The following is a 20760-nucleotide window of genomic DNA, read 5'->3' as shown; positions in this document are numbered from 1 at the left end:
TCTATGTTATTGTCCTGCAGTGTTCTGTCAATAAATGTAAAACAACATAAACATTTTTTCTATAATTAATATAAAATTGTTTTAAAAAAATGTTCCCTAATTAAAAATTAATTTTATAATGAGTAACAAAGCCAATAACACAGGTAAATATATTTTGTTTTTTAAATATATTGATTTATAATTTTAATATTTAATTTTTTATATATTTAATATTTAATATTTAATATTTAATATATTTGTACCATTAGGAGAAACAGATCCTGTGCAAGAAGAATTAGCTGGTAGAGTAAGAGAAGTAGGCAATCATGCGATATGGAGTTTATCTAGTTGTAAGCCAGGTTTTGGAGTAGATCAACTACGAGATGATATAACTGAAACATATTGGCAATCTGATGGGCAACTTCCACATTTAGTAAATATACAATTCAAAAGAAAAACAACGATAAGAGACATATGTATTTATACAGATTACAAACTCGATGAAAGCTATACTCCGAGCAGGTAAAGAGATATTATTACCGTGTAATAATATAACGATTCAAATTTTTCAATTACTTCTTGATACAAATTTATTTTTAGAATTAGTATTAGAGCGGGTACAAATTTCAATGATCTTCAAGAAGTTGAAGTCATGGATCTTAATGAACCAAGTGGATGGGTAGTTATTCCTATAAAGGATATAAATGAAAGACCGATTAGAACATTTATGATCCAAATAGCTGTTATAAGCAATCATCAAAATGGTAGAGATACTCATATGCGACAAATTAAAGTTCACTCTCCAGCGCAAGATGTTCTTGGACCACCTGCCCCTTATATGCCGGGACAATTTCTTACTAATGAATTTCTACGCTATGCTACAGTCAGATAGATTAGTATTTGTATATATTAGCTTATTTATTACAGTAAGAAAATTCGCTCAACATTTGTATTGTATTCCATAGGTTTCATAGTATCAATAAAGTATCATCATATCCTTAATCCATATGACCTGATTATATAAAAAAAATGTACACATTAAATATTACCACCTTGTAATAATCGAGATATAACTGATCTTGTAAATTCAATTTACTTATAGTGTGTTACTCTTGATGAGTAAAGTTTGGCACATAATGATAAATTTTCTAATAATATTCGTAATTATATGCAATATAAGTGATAATCATTTTGGTCATGGATCAGAAATTTTGACTAATGCATTAGAAGATTTAACTAAATTTTTTGAAAAGCTTAAAACTAAATATGGTATGTAGAAAATTCGGTTTATTTATTCAGCAGTTATTAACTTACTTTTTAACTTATTCAATGAACTTACAAAACTTACTTTCAGAAAGTCATTCGTTACATTTTGATACATTAAACCAAATCGATAAAAAAATAAATTCGTATATTGAAAATGCAAGTAATCCAATTAATCGCCATAAAAGACACGATTCATTCAACAGTGCTGTCGGTATGTTATAGAAATATTGTTTGTTTGTCTTAATATATATTTACTTAAGAAGATAGATTAAGATATTTTAAATGATTACTTTAATGGGTAAATTTTCCTTTGATACCAAAAATTTCATTAAAAACATGCTGAGATTGATGGTCGGTTAAATATGTAAGTAATTGTCCCATATCATTATGACGATCTGAACTAGGAAAAGATATTTCTTGAAAGTTATGATATTTACGCATGGAGTTTATATTTTTTTCATCATTTAAAATCTCATCTTCTATTAATTTAATGAGAATTTTATGCCAATTCATAACTTTTATCTGAAAATTATAACATAAAATGTTATACGAAATTTTAAAAAGAGTAGGTTTAAGTTTTACATAATCACTTTGAATTCAGTGATCAGTATAATTCCATATAATTATTCTACCTTTTGCCACCACAATTCACAATCCGTTCTTATACCTTCTATACAAATAATTCCTGGTTTGCCGGGTAAACAAAATCCAGTGAGAGAATGTTCTTTCGCTAAATTAATTATATCTCGTCTTTTAAGTTTACTATATATGTGATGACTATAAATCCAATATCTAGCAAAACATAATTCACCAGGTTGCTCATATTCTTTCTTTTCATTTTCATTATTACTTTCTTTATTAACTTTCGAATTTTTTAGATATTTCTCTATGTTATCTTGCAACCATGATATCAGCGAATATATACAAGGATCACCTTTTTCATTCTTATTTAAAAAACTAGCGAGTGCTTCATTTAAAAGTAATTGTTGTGTTCGATCTAGCGAAGGAGTTCTAGCATAAACTTCAGGTTTCTCTTGCGGATAATTAGTCGGCAAACATACTTGAAGTTCAATCGTTGCCTAAATAAAATATATAAATATTATTTTTATTTATATTTTAATCATTATTAAAATCTTACTTCGTTCTCAGAAATTTTTATAGAATATTCCAATCTTTGCGGAAGTTCTTGAGGAAATTCAATGAAATTATTAATGTCAGCTAAAATTCCTTGATCTGCGATAACTAATTCTTCTGGATAAACCGACTGTAATGCTTCTAATTCGTATATTTGAGTTGTTAAATTTTCTTTTGTATTTTCGTAAAGAGACATTGTATTTAAATGATATATAAAACATATGGAAACTTTTCACTTGCAACAACGTATTTATATTGATATCTTAAAAAGATAATACTGATTTTAAGAAAAAAACATGAAGTAAAAAATAATTTGAGTTCAGTTTAAAGGTTCAAGGCTAAAAATTCTATAAATATTATTGATATAATATAACCTATAATATAATATAACCATGAATCAAAATTATACTTAGGAAGCAAGATGCATTTATTCAAAAAAATTCATTTTAATTTTATTTATTTAATATATATATATACACACACACACACGCGCGCGCGCGTTCTAAATTTATTTATAATACAATAATTAATTATTGCATCTAATCTAAAAGTGAAGAATATTGACAGTTCTTATTAAACTACGAGTATACTATGAAATGGGGGAATCGCGGGAATTTTGACTGATGAATGGGGGAATCGCGGGAATTTTGATTGATGAATGGGGGAATCGCGGGAATTTTGAACGTCATTAAAGAAAGATTAAATGACCTTAAAACAAAATTGATATAAAATATTAATTTTTCAGCAATTAATATTCTGGAAGGTTTCGACGAAATATCGACGTTTAATGTACAAGATTTTAAACATATAACATTTTTTCCACTTAAATTTAATGGACATTTGTTTTGGTTTATGGCAGGCATTAACTCTAATGGAATATCTTTATATCAATTAAATGTATGTAGTATTTTAATATACTATATATTAAAATGGATTACATATTACTAATAAAATATTGTTTTGTTCTTAGAATAAAAAATTGAATCACGTTAAAACATATTCGCAATATAATGGTATACGAATAATAGTGGACAACTCTATACATGATACCATAGCTATAATTCAAACTTTCATTGAGAATATAATAATATTGAAATTTAATTATATACAGACTGAGTATACACTATCCTCTGTACAAGCTATTCAAATACCCGATATAACTGATATCCATACATGGCATTACATGAATGATTTATATTTAGGCATAGCATCGCATCATAATATATCAATTTATATTTGGACTAATACACACTTTGATTTAATACAAATTTTAGATTTTGGAGCACAAAAATTAACATTCTTTCAAAATAAGGGATTTATGAATCTCATTTGTATTTCATCTAGCACAGTGATATTACGTCATTCTTTACATTTTAATAAATTCATGATAATTCAGACATTACCTGCTAGCAATGCTGTTACTGCGTTTGATGTAATCAAGGGTCATCTAAAAGAATATTATATATGTCTGTCTACACATAAAAATACAGTCGTGTACAAAGAAGTACATGGGTATTTTATGTCATTTCAAGAAATATCTAGCGCAGAAAAGATAATACCATTAATAGATAAAAATGCAGTTGTATTATTGTCACTTGATAAGAATGTTGTAACAATTTATCAATACGATGGATGGAAATTTGTAAGATTAAATGCTAAAGTGTCAGAAGTCAATAATATTTATCTGGTTTATATTATTGAAAATAAATTAATGATCATAACACATGGAGTTTCTACATGGAAATTATTAAAGCCAAAATGGGGTGAAATAAAATCTTTAGTTGGTTTGAAAAATGAAATAAAATCTTGGTGCGTTAAAGCTAAAGCTATTGCACAGAGAGTACCTAAGGCTACATTAATTTTAGAAACACCATTGTCTATATTAAATGGTCATATACGTGAAATTGATACTCAAAATGTAAATATTTGTTTTTTTGGATCAAACATGCTATATTGCATATGTAATATTCTATATATTTTTTTTATATATATAATTTAATATAAAATAAATTATATTATTGTAGATAAATGGATATGATTCAAAAGAATTGCAAAACTTAACAAGACAATACGAATATTTGACTACACAAATACAAGCAATGAATGATTATTTAAATAAAAAAATAAACAATAGTAATATTCAATATAAAACACTACGAGCTAATAAAGTACAAGTAACATGTAAATCACAATGCAAAGTTAATAATGTAATAATAACAGGAAAAGATAATCCATTGCTTACATTAAAATCTATAGAAGACATTAATCAGACTATAACATTTTCAAATTTAAAAGTAGAAAACATTAATAACTTCAAGTGCCCTATTATTGCATTAACACCTACAAATTTGCATCTCAAAGGATTAATTAATAATGTTTCATTGTCAGATTTACAAGAAAATACATTAAAAATAAGCGGTGATCAAATAGTTAAAAGTTAATATGATTATTTCTTTTCCTATTTTAATTTTAATTATATATTTATGTGTAAATGTTATATTATATATATATATTATTTTTTAGGTGATCACATTTTCGTCGAATTAGATGTTGATCATAGCGTTGTGCCATTAAATATTGCTACAAATTTTACAACCCAAACTGTACACGCAAAAAAAATTACAGTAAAAGAATTGCATTTGGAGAAAGATGGATTTTTATTACCATTAAATGGTCCTCCATCTAAAATCTCAGGATGTATAACAGTACAAAGAGTAAACGTAACAGGGCAAATTACTTTAAAAGGAGGATTGAGAGGTAAAGGTGCAATTTCATTAATGCCAATTAAACGTGTGCCAGACTTTATGGAAATAAACGGAAATCGTAATTTCCACAATATTACCATCGTAAATACACTGAGAACTGAAGACGTATACAGGCAAAATGGCAAATCTTTAAAAGTTATTTTGGATAATGGAATATTAATAGATAATAAATTCCCACGGCATTTAATATTTTCTAACAATAATGTGGTATGAAAGCAATATATTTCTATTTTCTTATTTTTCTATTTCTTTTTTATTTCTTTATATTTTTAAATAAATATGTAATTAAATATTATATATTCGTAGGTTTGGAGAAATGTTACGATAAAAGATTATAATAATTGGGTAACAGCTTATTCTGATAATAAAGTTATTATTTCAGGAAAAAAACAAATTAATTATGATGTGATATTACCACATTCAGCTTACACAACATCATTGATTCCACAGTATGTATCCTAATGCTATTGTGTGCGTTTGATACATTATATATATATTTGTATTTAAATATTAACTTATTTATGATTATTATAGACTTAATTTTTCCTTATGCGTTTCAACTGCTAATGTTTCAAACTTAAAATTATCTAAAGTACTGATAGAAAATATGACTGTAGATAATTTGAACAGTTTTCACGTATTTGGAGCTAAAGAATTAAACTCTACTATTTTTGAGACAACAACTTCTATAGATAATATTGATTTATCTACTAAATATTTCATTGGTGTAACTACTGTAAAAGATATTCTATCATTTAATATTAAAGGATTTAATCTAAAAGGCAATAAAATTTTATCTACAATTTACTAAATGCTTGATGAGTGATATACTTTCTTATTTTATAATAATATTTTATAGGATTTCAAGAAATTCTAAACACGTGGATAGGAAAAAACATTTTTAAAGATATTCGAAATGTAACACGTTTAAAAGTTAATAATCTTCAAGTTCCTGTAAGATTTACATTTCCTCTTCCTACTACAGTTAGAAATGTTATCTCGAAAGGAAATACTTATGCTAAAATTATTAATGGTGAAGATATTGAGAGTTTCATGAAAAATGCTGTTAGAATAGATGATACAATTTCTTTAAATAATATAACATTTAGTAAGCAATTATTTTAATTAATAATTTTGAAAATATGAAAATGTTAAAAAATTTAATAATTTCTTAAAATGTTATAATTATTATTATAGATATGGGATTAAAATCTAACAATCTACAATTTTCCTATGGATCACTTAATCTCACTGATCCAGCATTTTATTCCAATTTGCATTCAAAACATATTTTGGGTGACATGCAAGTAGGAATGCTAAATATACCAAATAAAACATACAACACTTCAACAAATTATATAATAAAAGGTAAATTAAATATTTATTACATGTGATAATAAAAATTTATCAAATAACTTTACGAAAGATTTTCATTTTAGGTAATGTAACTTTTACATCTGAACCTATTGTACAAAATATAAATAACATCAATTTGAAAAAGTTCTTTACGGAAATTTATACAATTGATGAAAATATAATTGTTACTGGTAATAATTTTGTCATTAAAAATATGACTTTATTAGGAAATAATATCACAAAGGTACATAATTATCAAAGAGAAAGAAAATGTTTCATTTGATCATGACATAACAGCATTTTAATACTCATATTTTTCAGACATCTCTTTATGTACCACATTATGGTTCTTGGACAAATATGTCATACAATTTATTAAGTAAAACTAAACCTCAAGTAATAAATGTTCCTTGTTGGTTTAGTAATATAGAAGTTGATAATATCAATGGTTCTAAACATTTGTCTATACAATCTTCTGATTCATATATAAAGAATATAATTGAAATGTCTTTTAAAAAAAATGAGTCGCAAGCAATTACAGGCAAATGGCATTTTGATAAATTAATATTACCAGGTTCTGTAATCATTTTCTTATCTTAATATAATCTTAAACAAAAATTTGATTTATATAAAAAAAGAAAAATATAATTATACTTTTTACCCTTCAGGTCAAGTAAATTTACAAGGAAAAATTAATAACATGGATTTAAGAACCGATATTATGAAACATAGTAGTGAAACAAATGTTGTTACCGGAAAGAAAACAGTTTTAGGATTGACTACTAAAAATTTACATGGATTAAATTTCAGTGAATGGTCACAAAATGCAGTATTATCAAATCAACAAAATGTAATTGTAATTAAAGGTCAAAAGACTTTTGCTGATATTAATCTTTCACATTTAAGGTATAATTGAATTTATTTTAACAAGTAGAAACACATTGAAAGTTATTTAATATTATTTTTTTATCAAAACGAATTATTTATAATTTTGTATAAAATTGATTATTAACAGTTTGGATGGTACCATAATGGGGAAAAAAATTGAAAATGCATTACTAAAATCCAAACCGCAAATTATTAATGGCACGAAAACTTTTGATGGTAATATTAAAATGCCGAGTCTATTAATTGATGGTTTAGTGAATGATATTAATTTGACAAGTTTTACCAGTAATCTGTTAAAGAAAAATAAGTCTATGCAAATACTAGAGACAGATATTATTTTAAAAGATAGCTTAGAAGTATTGGGAAATATTTTCATTGATGGTCTTTATAACGGTATCGAATTAAATAATCTTAACAAAGAATACGAAAAACTGAAATCTATAGAAAATAATTTAACAGAGATTGCAGAGGTAGTAAAAATAGCAGGAACTGCTTTAAATAGTTAGTATATATAAAATTCTAATTTTAATATAATAAAAATTTGAATTATTTATTATATATACGTATATATATACTTTTTTTTTATTACAGATCGAGCCTTTTTTCTAAATAAATTAAAAATTTTGAAAAATATTAATGCATTAACAACCTATTCAAATAATAACTACTTACAAAATAATATTAATTCTTATTGCAAATTAAAAAATGTATCATTATTTTGTAACAATATTGAAATACAAGGCTTTAGTCTTGGATCGAATATAAGTAATTATACAAGACTTCAAATTTTATCCGTTAAGGAAACTACATTTATTGTATTGATTACATCAGATTGTGTTTCAATTGGCAATATTATTGATGCAAGATTTTATCAGAAAAAAGGTTTGTTATTATCTAAATTATTATGCAGCTATTATGTACAAGAAAATGTGTATCAATTAATTTAACATGAAATATTTCATTTATATTATTTTTTCTTGCAGTTTTTTGCATACCAAATATTCTCAAAGCATCAATAGAATCCGTAGGAAATTCATTATGGATTATTTTACAATTACCTTTAGAAATGTTAGCGTTTCATTATGTTTCATGGGATAATGTCAAACGGTATACTTTACCATCTTCAAATATGCTTATCACCGGTATACTACCAAATAAAGAATTATTAATGCTTCGATCAGATGGAGTTTGGAATATTAATGAACTTGGAAGACCACGACATATATTTCAAACAAATTTAACAGGAACAATAGAAACATTTTTTTATGATAAAGAATATTATTTTAAGAATATAAATAATGATGCTACTGTTTTCATGAAACCTGTATACGTAGGTAATTAAATTGCATCGGAGATAAAATGAAAAATATTACATATTTATCTGTGATATGTATAAACGTTATTCTATAAATATTATAGAAATTCTATTTATATGTAAACATATGTTAATTCATTCATTTGTTTTTGTCTAACTAATTTATGTTACTGTAATAATAAATTTTAGTATACCACTTTATATGTGAGAATTTAATTATGATTTCATTTATAATTCAAATTATTTAAAAAGCCCGCTCATTACTATAATCAAATAATCAAATTCATTTAGACATATTTACATAAATTAAAGTGACAATTAAATTTGTTGATTGCTCAAAAACAAAATTTGGATTTATTAATTTTATAATAATTTATATTTGATTGTTCCATATATATACATATACGTTTTGCATGCAAATGATTTTTATTTTAAGAATAGAAATCTTTTACTATTTTCGAATAAATGTTTGCACACATTAAAGTTTTCACCGAATCAAAGTATGTATTTAAATAAGAAAGTTTCTACTTACAGCATAAAGAGTTCAAAAGTAATTTTCTGTTCCACAACAAATGGTTCATTACATGGATCGTTTCGCGGGAAAGTACCAATGAGAAGTTTTCTGCATGAGTCACGTGACAACGATAAACGATACTATCGATCGATACTAAACCCGGGATTTTTCAAATTTACTTTATTCAATTTATCTTCGAAATATCAAATTTGAATTAAATTACATTCGAGTAATCAACGAAATAGTTTTCTTTTCTTTTGGAAAAAAGGTTTTGTTCTAACTAAATAAAATGCATACAAAATATTGATTATAAATAAATTTGGAGGAAACGCGCGCCAGGTTGTGTGTTTTAAAAATTAAATAGAGCAAAAAAGATGAGAAAATAAAAAAAGGAAAAGAAAGCAGAAGACGAATAAGAGGAACATAATGACATTTTTCTTTGTTTTATCAACGTTTCAATCGAATTTGTCCTTTATCTCTAGATGAAGTCGAACGGTTATCGATCATCTCTTGGGACCACTCTGATTATAAAGCCTTTCTATTCTCTTATCGAACGGTTTCCAAATCGTACTCCACATTTCTATGTATTCTCACGTATTTATACACGGTTTCCGTGTTTTCCACCTTCTATAGAATTGAATCGATGAAATAGAGAAATAAAATAAAACCAAAAGGAAAGAACAAAAATATAAAAAAAAAAAAAGAAAAAGAAGCGAACAAAAGAATTTTTCAACGTTAATTCGGCAATACGAGGACAAAAGCATCGAGAACTAAATAAAACTACCTACAGTAACGATTTACTTTCTGTTCCATCAGTTTATCAACATAAAGTTAATTTAACGTTTTTTAAATAATATTATTAGCGTCGAATATTAATGCCAAACATTACTCGCTCTAAATTCTACCCTTTGTTTTCTTTTATAGTTTTTTTTTTTAAATTGTTTTATTATTCTTTATTTTTCATCTTATTTCTTTTTGCTTAAGGGTGGTAGATAAGTATAGATTTGCTAAGGGTGTTCATATCTTCAATGTTTCGATCGTTGAAAATGTTCCAGGTTTCCTGGCAAGGCTGATTGTGAGATTCAAACGACGTTAATTTCCGGATAACGTTAGGACATTACGAAGGTTCTCATTACTAAGGATGACTACGCGATGCCAAGTTAACTCGCCACTACCACTACACCACAACAGTCTTTTACTGCAATGTGCAGGTCGCACGCTACGCGATACAACTTTATGGAAACATCTTTTACCTTTACACGAAAAGGTACTTCGTTACACGAGAGAAAAGGTTCACGGGCAACGAAATAACGAACTTTCAAACAAAATGTGAAGCTCGGAAAGGGGGTGCGTGAGCGCGGGCGCGCACGAATCCGTTTCATAATTGCCTCTATATAATATAAATGTGTTTCCCTTTGAATTAATGTTCTTTTACCAGATTTCTACCAACTAATGGAAGTGGAATAGAATCATTGAGTTATCGTGTCAACTATCCTTAAAAGCGTATATATGAGATCTCTTACAATTAAATAAATCGTCGTACCAATGAAAAAAGATAGATCTCAAAGAACGAAGAGAAATTAGGGTTGCAGTAATAGTAATTAAGACGATCAAATCGATCGTTTAGATCTTGAAAGGAAGACCAATTTACTACGAAGAATTTGCACCGTAACTTTAATCGTTTTCCGATTACTAGAAACTCAACTCATCGTCCAAAACAATTCCAGATTGGATACGTAATACACGTTTCTACCCAATATCGTCTTTCTAATTTAATTGCATCCTTAATTTTCCATTGTTCAGTTAGCTTACTTCGAGGTAAATCGGTACCTTAACTGTTTTATAGGTAAAACGTGGATATTGCATTTAAATCGTATTCTCATTCAAATGGGTTGGCTTACAAAAGTAAGAAGTGCAGAGATATGGGGATATGTATCATGCAATTAAGAACCATGCTCCAATTGTACCTGTATACCAGACGATATTCGATTACGTTTCGAGTTTTTGTAAAACATCAGTTTCTAAGAGAGAAGATGTTCTAGCCTAGAAAGGAAATAAGACAAAATTCCGATAAATGTAATGTAATATACATTTTGTATAGTTCTTAACAATGACGTCGCGAATACCTTTGTAGCACCCTTTAAAATGGTGACTTGTTCGACAGTTTCCGTAACGTTATCTTGCCGCTTTTCACTCTTCTTTTCGATTTTCAGAGGTTTCTAAACAAAAACGAATACAACAAAATACAACGAACTATACTCTGTACAAACAATTTGTAATATTCTCAAGTAAAAGTTTACCTTTTTAGAAAATTTCTCTTCGTACTTTTTACGTTCCTCTGTCGCGTTATTAAGAGCAGTTTGTTCAGCAGGTGTCAAAATCAATAATCTTGGATCCATTGCTATCCAATCGCTATATAATATCTGATCAATTTGCCAACGTTTGTTTATGTCAGGTTCCAAAAGATTGGTAACAGTTTTCTTCGCATTTTCACTTATCGTTTCGTCTACTTTTCGTCGAAATTTCCATCTACGTGATATCTGTTGTTCGTAGAGCATCTTTATGTTGGTTTCGTCGAAAGGCATGGCCTTGTTCAATATGATAAAAAGAATTACACCCAAGGACCAAATGTCTGAATATTTTGGATTGTAAGGAGCACCACGTAGAACTTCCGGTGCAGCATATGACAAGGAACCACAATACGTGTCACTTAATACACGTTTACCACGATTGTCAATCATGTATCGTGAAAATCCAAAATCGGCTAGTTTTACATTGTAATTCGTAGTTAGTAATACGTTTTCGCATTTCAAATCACGATGTGCGATTTCCATTTCGTGGAGATATTGAAGTCCTGAAAAAAAAAAAACAAAAAAATCAAAATAAAGAATAAAATAAATCGAAAGTACAATGAAATGCAATTTACGCGTTATTAAATTTGGAATTTTTATATTGTTTAATCGTTTCGAATACACGAATACGCGAAATATATATCGTACGTACATCGTTTAGCTTTATACGAAACAACATTCCTCTGAGGGACAGAAAAATAAAAAAACAAAAAGAGAAATAAAAAGAGAGGAGGAGAATTATCGATTGATAAAAATGATATAGAACAGGACGTAATCGCTCGTTAGTGTTTCTCAATAATTGAATTGTCGAGTACGTCGTTATTTGCACGTTCTGTACTCTCAACGTATATCGATTATAAAACGTTAATCTATGATTTTATTTATATTCGAAAAATATTTCTCTTTAGTCAATTCTCGTATATTTTCTTTTTTTGTTCTTTTTATTCCTCCTTTAGATATATATGCAGACGAATATAATCTTTTTTGAAGGATCAAGCACGAATATCAAAGGGAGTTTCTCCGAGAATTTGTGGATTCTATCGTTGGATTAAAAAGTTCTAGAATACTGTTCTCCGAGAATGCGTGTATTTTTGTATATATATGTGTGTGTGTGTGAGTGTGTGTGTGTGTATGTGTGTATGTACCAAGAGCCAGTTGTCGAAGCCATATGCGAGCTTGATTCTCTGACACTGCACCGTTCTTTAGGATATAATCGAGAAGGTCACCGTTCTCGGCAAAACGCATGAATATATAATATTTCGTGCGTCTTTGAAAGATGCTGTGTATATGTACCACGTGTGGATGATTCAGTTTAACTAAAATATCAAGCTCCCTTGGTAAAAATTTACGAACGAAATCTTTCGGTGCTTTAGACGTGTCGATGATCTTGCAGGCCAACGTGGAATCCTTTACCGTACGAAACTGCGATTTGTAATCGGCTAGGTAAACCTATATACACAAATATTTTTCAATAATATCAAACATGCGATAAAAAATGTATTTTTCTTTTTACGGTTAAGCAAGAAGAAGAAAAAGAAAAAGAAAAACAATATAAATAAAAGGAAGACAAAAGATTAATTAAAAGAAAACGTTGACTTATTATTCGAAGAGAAAGAAAGAGAACAAAATAATAAGGGCAAAAGAAAATATACACGAGTAATCGGAATGAATTTGTAAAAAATTCGTTCACTGCGAACTGCTACGAACGAATGAACGAACGTACGAGCTTTCATGTTTTTCTCAAAATAAACTCTATTTCATCATACGATCGCAATAAATTCGTTTACCGAAACGTTTAATCATCGTGTTCGCGTGATTGTTCTTCGATGTCATATGCAGCGAACCAACTTTCATCGATTTTCCAGCGGGGGGAGGGGCTGGGTGGGGTGGAGAGGGGGGAGTGAAAAATCGACGATTGTTTTCGATGAAACTTTTTTTCTATTGCAACGTTAATTTTAAAACAAGATTATAACGGCGTTTTCCCATTATCCCGTAAAAAAACAAACCCATTGACAGTCTCGCGATCATTTATTGCGATATTTTTATTTGTATTTTTATTTTTCTTTAATTTATAACTTTTCTTTTTGATACAACTTTTTTCAACGGATCGTTAACGTTATCATCGTTGGATCCTCGTCTCTCGAAAAGTTTCTTTTATTTACCCGTTAAATAAAAAGTGTGTACGTTTTCTTTTTCTTTTACTCTTTTAAATAACATCAACGTCATCAACAACAACAATTAAAAATAAGTTGCAAATAAGATTTGGAATAGCCAAACCTTAGCATAAGAACCTTCGCCGATCTTTTTCATTAATTTATAACCACGTTCTAATAAAATGGCTTCCTCGGACGCTGTTTGACTCAGATTTGACATGAGACTTGACGAACAAGGGATTGCATCGTACCTGCTCCGTTATCATAATTAACTAGGAATTGTAACTATCTTTAATCCTAAACTTTAAACGAACTCACGTTAGTTTATCTTGTTTGTATAAAACGCGTAACTTGATAATGTTAGACTATTTATACGAGGTTAATAATAATGTTAATAAATCCATAAAAAGAGAGATAGTATTTCATGGGTTGCTATGTTCATTGCAAAACGAAAATTTCGTCGATATTTCTAATTGGATATTTTTTAAAGCGAATAATAATAATCGTAGAATCATAATAATATACGCGTATATCGAATTTTATTTTTCCGCGTATTCATTAAATTGAAACATTCGGAAGCGACATGTAAAAAGCTCGATGATAAGAACGTTCGTATATAACTGTTGTGTATCCTGTCAAATAAAAAATTCAATATATATTTTTGATCGAATTTCAAATAAATAACCAATTTCATTTCGGAACCGAACGTAATACTCTTTAATTTTAAATTGATCGAAATAGACAATTTCTAATGGAGGATGAACGGTGATAAAGAGAGGAGGAGGAGGAGGAGGAGGAGGAGGAGTACTTTTTCGAAAGAGAAATGACAAAATTAATAACGAATATGTCATTGCCAGAGATTTTCTCATTCATGGTTGAAACCATATAACGAAAACGCTTAGTCGTCATTCAACGAATTGGTAAACTTCCAAGTAAAAATTTCAAAAGCAAAATTCTATATAGCACAGTGGAAAAATAAAATCACTATTGCAATAGAAACTTATTAATTACCGCAAAAGAATCTTTTCACGAGAGCATAACTTTGCGAGCTTTTGTAAAGAAGATATATATATATATACACATATTCCTATAAAGGAACTGCTTAACGTCGAGATACGAGATTGACAATGAACGCTGAAACAGCTTAGGGAAGCTCTTACACGGCTTTTCATTTATCGTCTTTTCCCATTGTCTTCATATTAATAACTAGACTGCGACTGCTACATTTAATGACTACCACCGCATTTTCATTTTAGTTATTCTAAAAGTGAAATATTTTATCCTAACTCTTTTCGTATATAATAAAAACGAATTCAAAGACAAAAGAAAAGAACAACAACAACAACAAAAATCGTTGCAATTAATTTATTTGAATATTCGTCTCGACTTATTTCAAAGTTACTATTTTTTTTGTACATTTCGATATTTATTTCTCTTTCTTTTTCTTTTTATTTTTTAACATATATCAAACGTATCTGTTTTAATATCATTGCAAATAAAAATACAGATTAATTTATTACCAATAGATAAATATATCTCTAAGAAGAAAAAAATATGCAATTTAAAAAAAAGAAAATAAAAAAGAATATTATAATATAAAAAAATATGATAATTCTAGATAGACGGGAATGGTGATGGTATCTTCAATGAAAGCTTATAAAACATAAGGCTTAACGAGTATAAATGGGAACCGTTCCCCCTGCTACTCTCTCCCCCCTGGTCTCTTTTTGCAAAGTTTACCGAAGTAAGCGTGTAATTTTGGATTACAACGACTGCGTGTTAAAATCTAGGTCTTAACCGCGGTCGAATACGCGTTGCCATGCGACGAAACTACTACGGTGCAGGCACTCAAAGGTAATCGTGTACACCCTGAGCCGAGTGCGAGCATAATCCTCATCTCATTCCATGCGGGTTTGACAACGGGAAGGGCTCTGTCACCTCGAGCACGATTCATGAAGAGCCCCGCTGGACTCAAAGCGTCCGCGTTCCGCAGTTTTATGGATGGTAGCTACCTACCTACCTACCTACCTACCTCTTCTCTATGTGTACGTGTGTGTGTGTTATATCTTCCTACTGTACTACCACCCTCCCCCTCTTCAACAACCAACCCTCTCTTTCTCTCTGTTATGCTCTTCATATTCGTCTATATACACGAACTTTCATCAATTTCGCTTTCTCCATTTCCTATCCCATCCCTTTGTGATTTAGTTCTAGTTATTGTTGTCGATACCTTCCCCCCTTCCCCCCCACCCCAACCATGTAAGAGGATCTATTTATTTTACCATTAAATGATGTTCCTATCAATTCCTTCCCACCCCCTTCTCTCTCTCTCTCTCTCTCTTTCTCTTTCTTTTTTATTTCCTTTTTACCTCGGTAAAAATTTGAACCCTACCTTTTTATCGAACTATCGATTACTTCAGATCGCTTCTCAGATTACACTATCTCTACCGAAACTTTTTTACGAAAACGATACTTCCTCGATACTTTCACCCTATCATTTTACCCCTTCATCTACTAAACTTTAGGGTTTATAATATATACATACATATATATATACAATATTTTTTAGTTGAACTATATATGGAGTAAAATAAATGATAAATAGAAATTATCGATGAAATATTTAATTGAATAATTAATATTAAACTTATTTATTATCTGCGATCAAACGATCGTGCATAATTAATTTGTAGATATTTAATTTGTAAAAAGAAAAGTGCAAGGAAAACGCATAAAATGTATATATATATATATATATATATATTATAAATAAAAATGAAAATATATTGTTCATTATATCCAATTGATTAAAATCTCAATCTATATATTAAGTATACACACACGAAATATATCGGTAGGTTTAGTATTAACAATAGCAAAACGTAAATCATTAGTATAGCATGGTTTCAGCTTCCATTAAACGAATTAGTTATTGATTATTTAAATGAACGTTTAACATTTCGAATGACGATTCGTTGATATGCGAATGAATATTTCGATATTCGATCGTTGCTCTATTCAAGTTTTTCCCACGTGTTGTTTTCCTTTCTTTTATTTTTTTCTTTTTTTTAATATAAAAATGAATTAATATCCTCGTTGAAAAATACGTTTAACGGGGAGTTTTTTTTTGCGTTGTTAAAATGTAATGTAATTAAGAAGTTAATTTCAATCGTATAGTCGACTAAATGGTTTTGTATTTTTTTTTTTTTTTGGTTAAATCTCTTTCCTCCTTTCTTCCTTTATACTCCACCCATAATCCTGCTAATTACGTGAATATTACGGGGGAAAAATGAAAAAGGAAAAAATTAAAAAAAAAAAAAAAGAAAAAAGAAAAGAGAAATAAAAAAAGAAAGAAAAAAAAAAAAAAAAAGAAAAATTCCTAGATACCTATTTTTACTCTGAAGTCTGAGAGAGAAATGAACCGGAGCCCCTGGCGTTTCTCTCATTTATAGACTACCTAGGTCCCTCCCCCTCCCCCTCCCCCTCCCCCTCCTCGTCCTTTACCATTTCTTCTATCGCTGCAGCTTTTTTGTATAACTCAAATGCGGCATTTCATCGTTCATAGATTTTCGACTTCCACAAGTTCCACATTGGAAAGACAAAACTTTTTAATCGATTTTCAAAATCAATTAATCATTTTTTTGTTCGGGGACCCCCTTTTTCAAATTACTTTTCGTTCGGATCGTAAGATTACAACAAGCTTAAGGATTTGATTTCTTTTAACAAATTCCATCCTGTTTATAAGAGTTCGAATTATACGTTTATACCCCCTTATCCTTTCTTTTCTTTTTCTTTTATTTATATTTATTCGTTTACGTTATTATTACCAGAGCTAACGAAAAAATGATAAAAATATATGTAGTAATAATTTTGCTCGAATTGAAAAGAAAAGAAAAAGAAAAAGGAAAAAATTGCTCGTATTCAAACGAACAACTTTGTCTCAAACGATGTTCTAATTTTTTAATATAATCGTTGCAACCTTTTCAATATAAATCCAACGTTTATAACGAATTCCGATATCGTTTATCGTAGAAATTGTTATGCGCCGTTAAAACAAATTCATAAAGGGATAATTCATCATCACGTTGAATACACGCTCATGCATATATATTTTATGCATATATATATATATATATAAATTTATTAATTTTCTTTTTATTTAATTTAATAATCGAACCGTTTATTATAAAAATGTTGGAATAACAAAATAAAGAAAACACGTAATAATTGATTAATCATATATAAAACATGTTATCTAAACTCTTAGCAAAAATGATACTCTCGCCCTAATAATTACTTAATCAACGATCTAATTAATTTTTTCATCAATTTATATTTTATATTCATTATCTATCGAATTTCATTAGAGCTTTAATTAACATTTTTCTATTTTCATTCGCAGATAGTTTATACGTGCACGTATGTACGTACTTAAGTATACGTGTATCATCATCAACATATATATATATATATATATATATATTTGTATGCGCATACATCGTTCAACACGAAAACGGCATTGTCATCGAAACGCTGCATTAAGGTTAATTTAGGGAAAACACACGATCCTGATTAAAACTCGTTGTTACGTAGAAGCAAGCAGGCAGATTTGTCCGGTTTGGGATAGGACCATGCAGAAGAGTTAACATTGTAGAAACGAGTTTACTCGTGTTATCTCGAACCACAGTTCAGAGAGCAATAAACCAAACGCATTAATGTACCTGATACATATATACCAAACGTGAATGGGACGTTGCTTTAAAGAGTTTTGTTTGTTACCTATTTTTTCAATTTCTCTCTTTTTTCTTTTTATTTTTTTCTAAAAAAAAAAAAACCGTAAATCATAAAGCAAGATATAGAAAAAGAGAGAGAAAGATAAAGATAGAATGGTTGAAATAGCTGTAGGAGACGTAGTTAACGAAGATAGTCCGACGTAAAAATGTCTTCTATGCGAAATGTTGAATGGTAGATGTTTTATCGATCTACCTGCCATTTACCTTGGAATTTTTATTAAAGCAAGACGCTTAGGTCGAACTGGAAAAAAAAAAGAAGAGAGAGAGAGGAAGAGTTCAGTACTGTAGAGTTGCGTCTGGTTTAAGAGAAACAAAATGCATCGACGTTAATACGTACTTACATATGTATACAGGTATGTAAATGTATAAAAAGGTAGCAGAGTGAAAGAAAAAAAAGATAGGATAGGTTGCTTTTGCAAGGCCTTCGTCATATACATATTCAAATATACATATATATATATTTATGTATACATATATAAATATATGTATATATGTATATACATATATATGTAATGTACATCTCTCTTCTAATGTCTCTAAGCGTTTTCTGTAAACCTTTAGTAGACCGCGAACGGCCTGAATTCTCATTTCCGTTTCCACTGTTCGCAGTTTCTCGATGACAATACTCTTGGGTACGTTCCATTCATCGAACGAAGCTTAGAATAAGGGAAGACAGAAAAAAAAGAAATAACTCTGGGAAGAAAGACAGAGTGATAATAAAATAATAAAAGAAAAAATAAAAATATATGTATATAATAAATTACAGATTATGTAACAACACCGTTGTGATTTATCATTTATCAGGTAAAATAGCCAATCAAATCATTGGATACAAAATATAAATTCTTTTGAAGATTTTTTTAAAAAAGAAAGAAATAAAAAGAAAAAGAAAGAGAGAGAAAGGTTAAAATATAAATTCATCCCCCCCTTCCTTCTAAACTTCCTCAATCCAAGAAGTTGCTTGCGCGTCTTTCAAAGGCTCGTCCTTATAGAACGGATTTATTCATCGAAAATTAACGACCTTCCCCATCGAGATATCCCCCTATTCAACTCGAACTTACCTCGACCCAGCAAAGAATTCCTTTCCTAACGATTGTTTCTCTTAAAGAAGCGAGAAGACGGAATGAGAAAACGAGAATAAGAAAAATAATTAAGAAGAAAAAGGGTGAAGAATGTAGAAAGTATGAAAAAAAAAAAAGATAAGAAAAGAAAAGAAAGGAGAAAAGAAAATAGAAAATACCAATGAACTTCGACGTTGGTGACTTTATCGCGTTTCGAGTAAGCCAAAAAAAAAAAAAAATAAGAGAGAAAAGAAATGAAACGTACGTTCGGTGAAATATTCGATAAGGCTCAAAAGGTTCCGTTAAAAGGATTACCATTCGTAACGGAACCCGTACCTCCTTTCCACACCACCACCCCCCCATCCGCCCCCATAGCTTTTGGAATTTGCTTTCAACATTTGCGATATTAAAATCGTTCTGTTTGCGAGCCAAGAAAGACTACGATTCAAATCTTTACATATTTAATTTACATTTTTGACGTTTCTTCTCTCTTCCCCCCCGCCCCTTTTTTTTTTCTTTTTCCCTCCATTCGTTTTTAATTCTTATTATCGAATTGATTCCCTATAATTTCTTTTTCTTCGTACGGGGCAAAAAATGAGATAACGAATGAAATTTTTTCCTTAAAAAGAAAAAAAGAAAAAAAAAGAAAAGAAAAATATTTACGATTATCGTAAAGACGATTCTAAAAATTGGAAAAGAAAAAAAAAGAGAGAAAAAAAACAAGGAACAACTTGCAATCTCGGTTAGATCGTATACCGAACGCGAAAGAATCATTACGCATTGTACTTTATATACAACGTAAAATACACACATGTGTGTATATATGTAACACACATATATACACATCATCCAAGAATCATGCCAAAGTTTTATGACAGACTCCTATAAAAAAGAAAAAAAAAGAAAAGAAAAATAGATCCAATCTGATTTTTTGATATACCTAATATATTAAAAAAAAAAAGAAAAAAAAAGATAAGCGCGAAAACAAACAACCAAGAACAAAAACGAGAGACGAGAGTATGTACAAGAGGGGTTGATAATTCTAATCAACTATATACGAAATGGTAGGTAACTTTCTTAGGAGTACATAGAAACGATTTAAAATAATGGTTTATCTTCAAGATAGAAATACGCACTTAACGCGCGTGCTATTACTGCTGCTGCTGCTTCTGCTGGTGCACTCCC

General features: G+C 29.0%; 4 protein-coding genes across 5 annotated transcripts; 2 read left to right on the top strand and 2 right to left on the bottom strand.

The window, feature by feature from the left end:
• The first annotated feature begins 35 nt into the window (after positions 1-35).
• LOC122518305 (anaphase-promoting complex subunit 10) lies at positions 36-981 on the top strand. The gene is made up of 3 exons (XM_043637180.1): positions 36-143; positions 249-501; positions 580-981. The coding sequence occupies exons 1-3, from the start codon at positions 119-121 to the stop codon at positions 869-871; spliced, it is 570 nt and encodes a 189-aa protein (XP_043493115.1). The 5' UTR covers positions 36-118; the 3' UTR covers positions 872-981.
• LOC122518300 (RWD domain-containing protein 2A) lies at positions 879-4214 on the bottom strand. 2 transcript variants are annotated; one of them, XM_043637170.1, is made up of 4 exons: positions 2384-4214; positions 1878-2324; positions 1536-1767; positions 879-991 (listed from the first exon to the last, which is right to left on the bottom strand). In XM_043637170.1, the coding sequence occupies exons 1-3, from the start codon at positions 2573-2575 to the stop codon at positions 1537-1539; spliced, it is 870 nt and encodes a 289-aa protein (XP_043493105.1). In that variant the 5' UTR covers positions 2576-4214; the 3' UTR covers positions 879-991; position 1536. The 2 variants fall into 2 exon arrangements, with proteins under 2 accessions (XP_043493105.1, XP_043493104.1); XM_043637169.1 differs by having other exon boundaries at positions 879-1767.
• Positions 1216-8955, top strand: LOC122518436. The gene is made up of 15 exons (XM_043637377.1): positions 1216-1456; positions 3125-3276; positions 3350-4297; positions 4404-4815; positions 4903-5351; positions 5451-5593; positions 5679-5934; positions 5997-6252; positions 6342-6512; positions 6584-6744; positions 6798-7074; positions 7169-7406; positions 7516-7889; positions 7980-8270; positions 8372-8955. Exons 1-15 carry the CDS (start codon positions 1246-1248, stop codon positions 8728-8730), a joined length of 4698 nt encoding a protein of 1565 aa, XP_043493312.1. The 5' UTR covers positions 1216-1245; the 3' UTR covers positions 8731-8955.
• Positions 8956-10189: 1234 nt separating this feature from the next.
• LOC122518296 (testis-specific serine/threonine-protein kinase 3-like) lies at positions 10190-14050 on the bottom strand. Its single transcript, XM_043637164.1, has 5 exons — positions 13846-14050; positions 12714-13017; positions 11518-12071; positions 11344-11436; positions 10190-11260 (listed from the first exon to the last, which is right to left on the bottom strand). The coding sequence occupies exons 1-5, from the start codon at positions 13939-13941 to the stop codon at positions 11207-11209; spliced, it is 1101 nt and encodes a 366-aa protein (XP_043493099.1). The 5' UTR covers positions 13942-14050; the 3' UTR covers positions 10190-11206.
• Between the last annotated feature and the right edge of the window lie 6710 nt (positions 14051-20760).

This window comes from Polistes fuscatus, unplaced genomic scaffold (genome assembly GCF_010416935.1).
Source record: "Polistes fuscatus isolate 324 unplaced genomic scaffold, CU_Pfus_HIC Scaffold24, whole genome shotgun sequence".
Lineage (NCBI taxonomy): Eukaryota > Metazoa > Arthropoda > Insecta > Hymenoptera > Vespidae > Polistes > Polistes fuscatus.
This window is presented reverse-complemented; position numbering and strand designations above follow the sequence as displayed.

Coding starts and splice junctions, on each gene's coding strand:
- LOC122518436 (XM_043637377.1), top strand. CDS start 1,246: ATGGTATGTAGAAAATTCGGTTTATTTATTCAGCAGTTATTAACTTAC. Junction 5,352..5,450: donor TATTTTCTAACAATAATGTG/GTATGAAAGCAA, acceptor ATATATTCGTAG/GTTTGGAGAAATGTTACGAT. Junction 7,407..7,515: donor ATTAATCTTTCACATTTAAG/GTATAATTGAAT, acceptor GATTATTAACAG/TTTGGATGGTACCATAATGG.
- LOC122518300 (XM_043637169.1), bottom strand. CDS start 2,575: ATGTCTCTTTACGAAAATACAAAAGAAAATTTAACAACTCAAATATAC. Junction 2,325..2,383: donor TAAAAATTTCTGAGAACGAA/GTAAGATTTTAA, acceptor TATTTTATTTAG/GCAACGATTGAACTTCAAGT. Junction 1,768..1,877: donor GTGAATTGTGGTGGCAAAAG/GTAGAATAATTA, acceptor TATAATTTTCAG/ATAAAAGTTATGAATTGGCA.
- LOC122518305 (XM_043637180.1), top strand. CDS start 119: ATGAGTAACAAAGCCAATAACACAG. Junction 144..248: donor TAACAAAGCCAATAACACAG/GTAAATATATTT, acceptor TTGTACCATTAG/GAGAAACAGATCCTGTGCAA. Junction 502..579: donor GAAAGCTATACTCCGAGCAG/GTAAAGAGATAT, acceptor ATTTATTTTTAG/AATTAGTATTAGAGCGGGTA.
- LOC122518296 (XM_043637164.1), bottom strand. CDS start 13,941: ATGTCAAATCTGAGTCAAACAGCGTCCGAGGAAGCCATTTTATTAGAA. Junction 12,072..12,713: donor GCTTCGACAACTGGCTCTTG/GTACATACACAC, acceptor TTTTTTTTTCAG/GACTTCAATATCTCCACGAA. Junction 11,261..11,343: donor TTTTAAAGGGTGCTACAAAG/GTATTCGCGACG, acceptor TTTCCTTTCTAG/GCTAGAACATCTTCTCTCTT.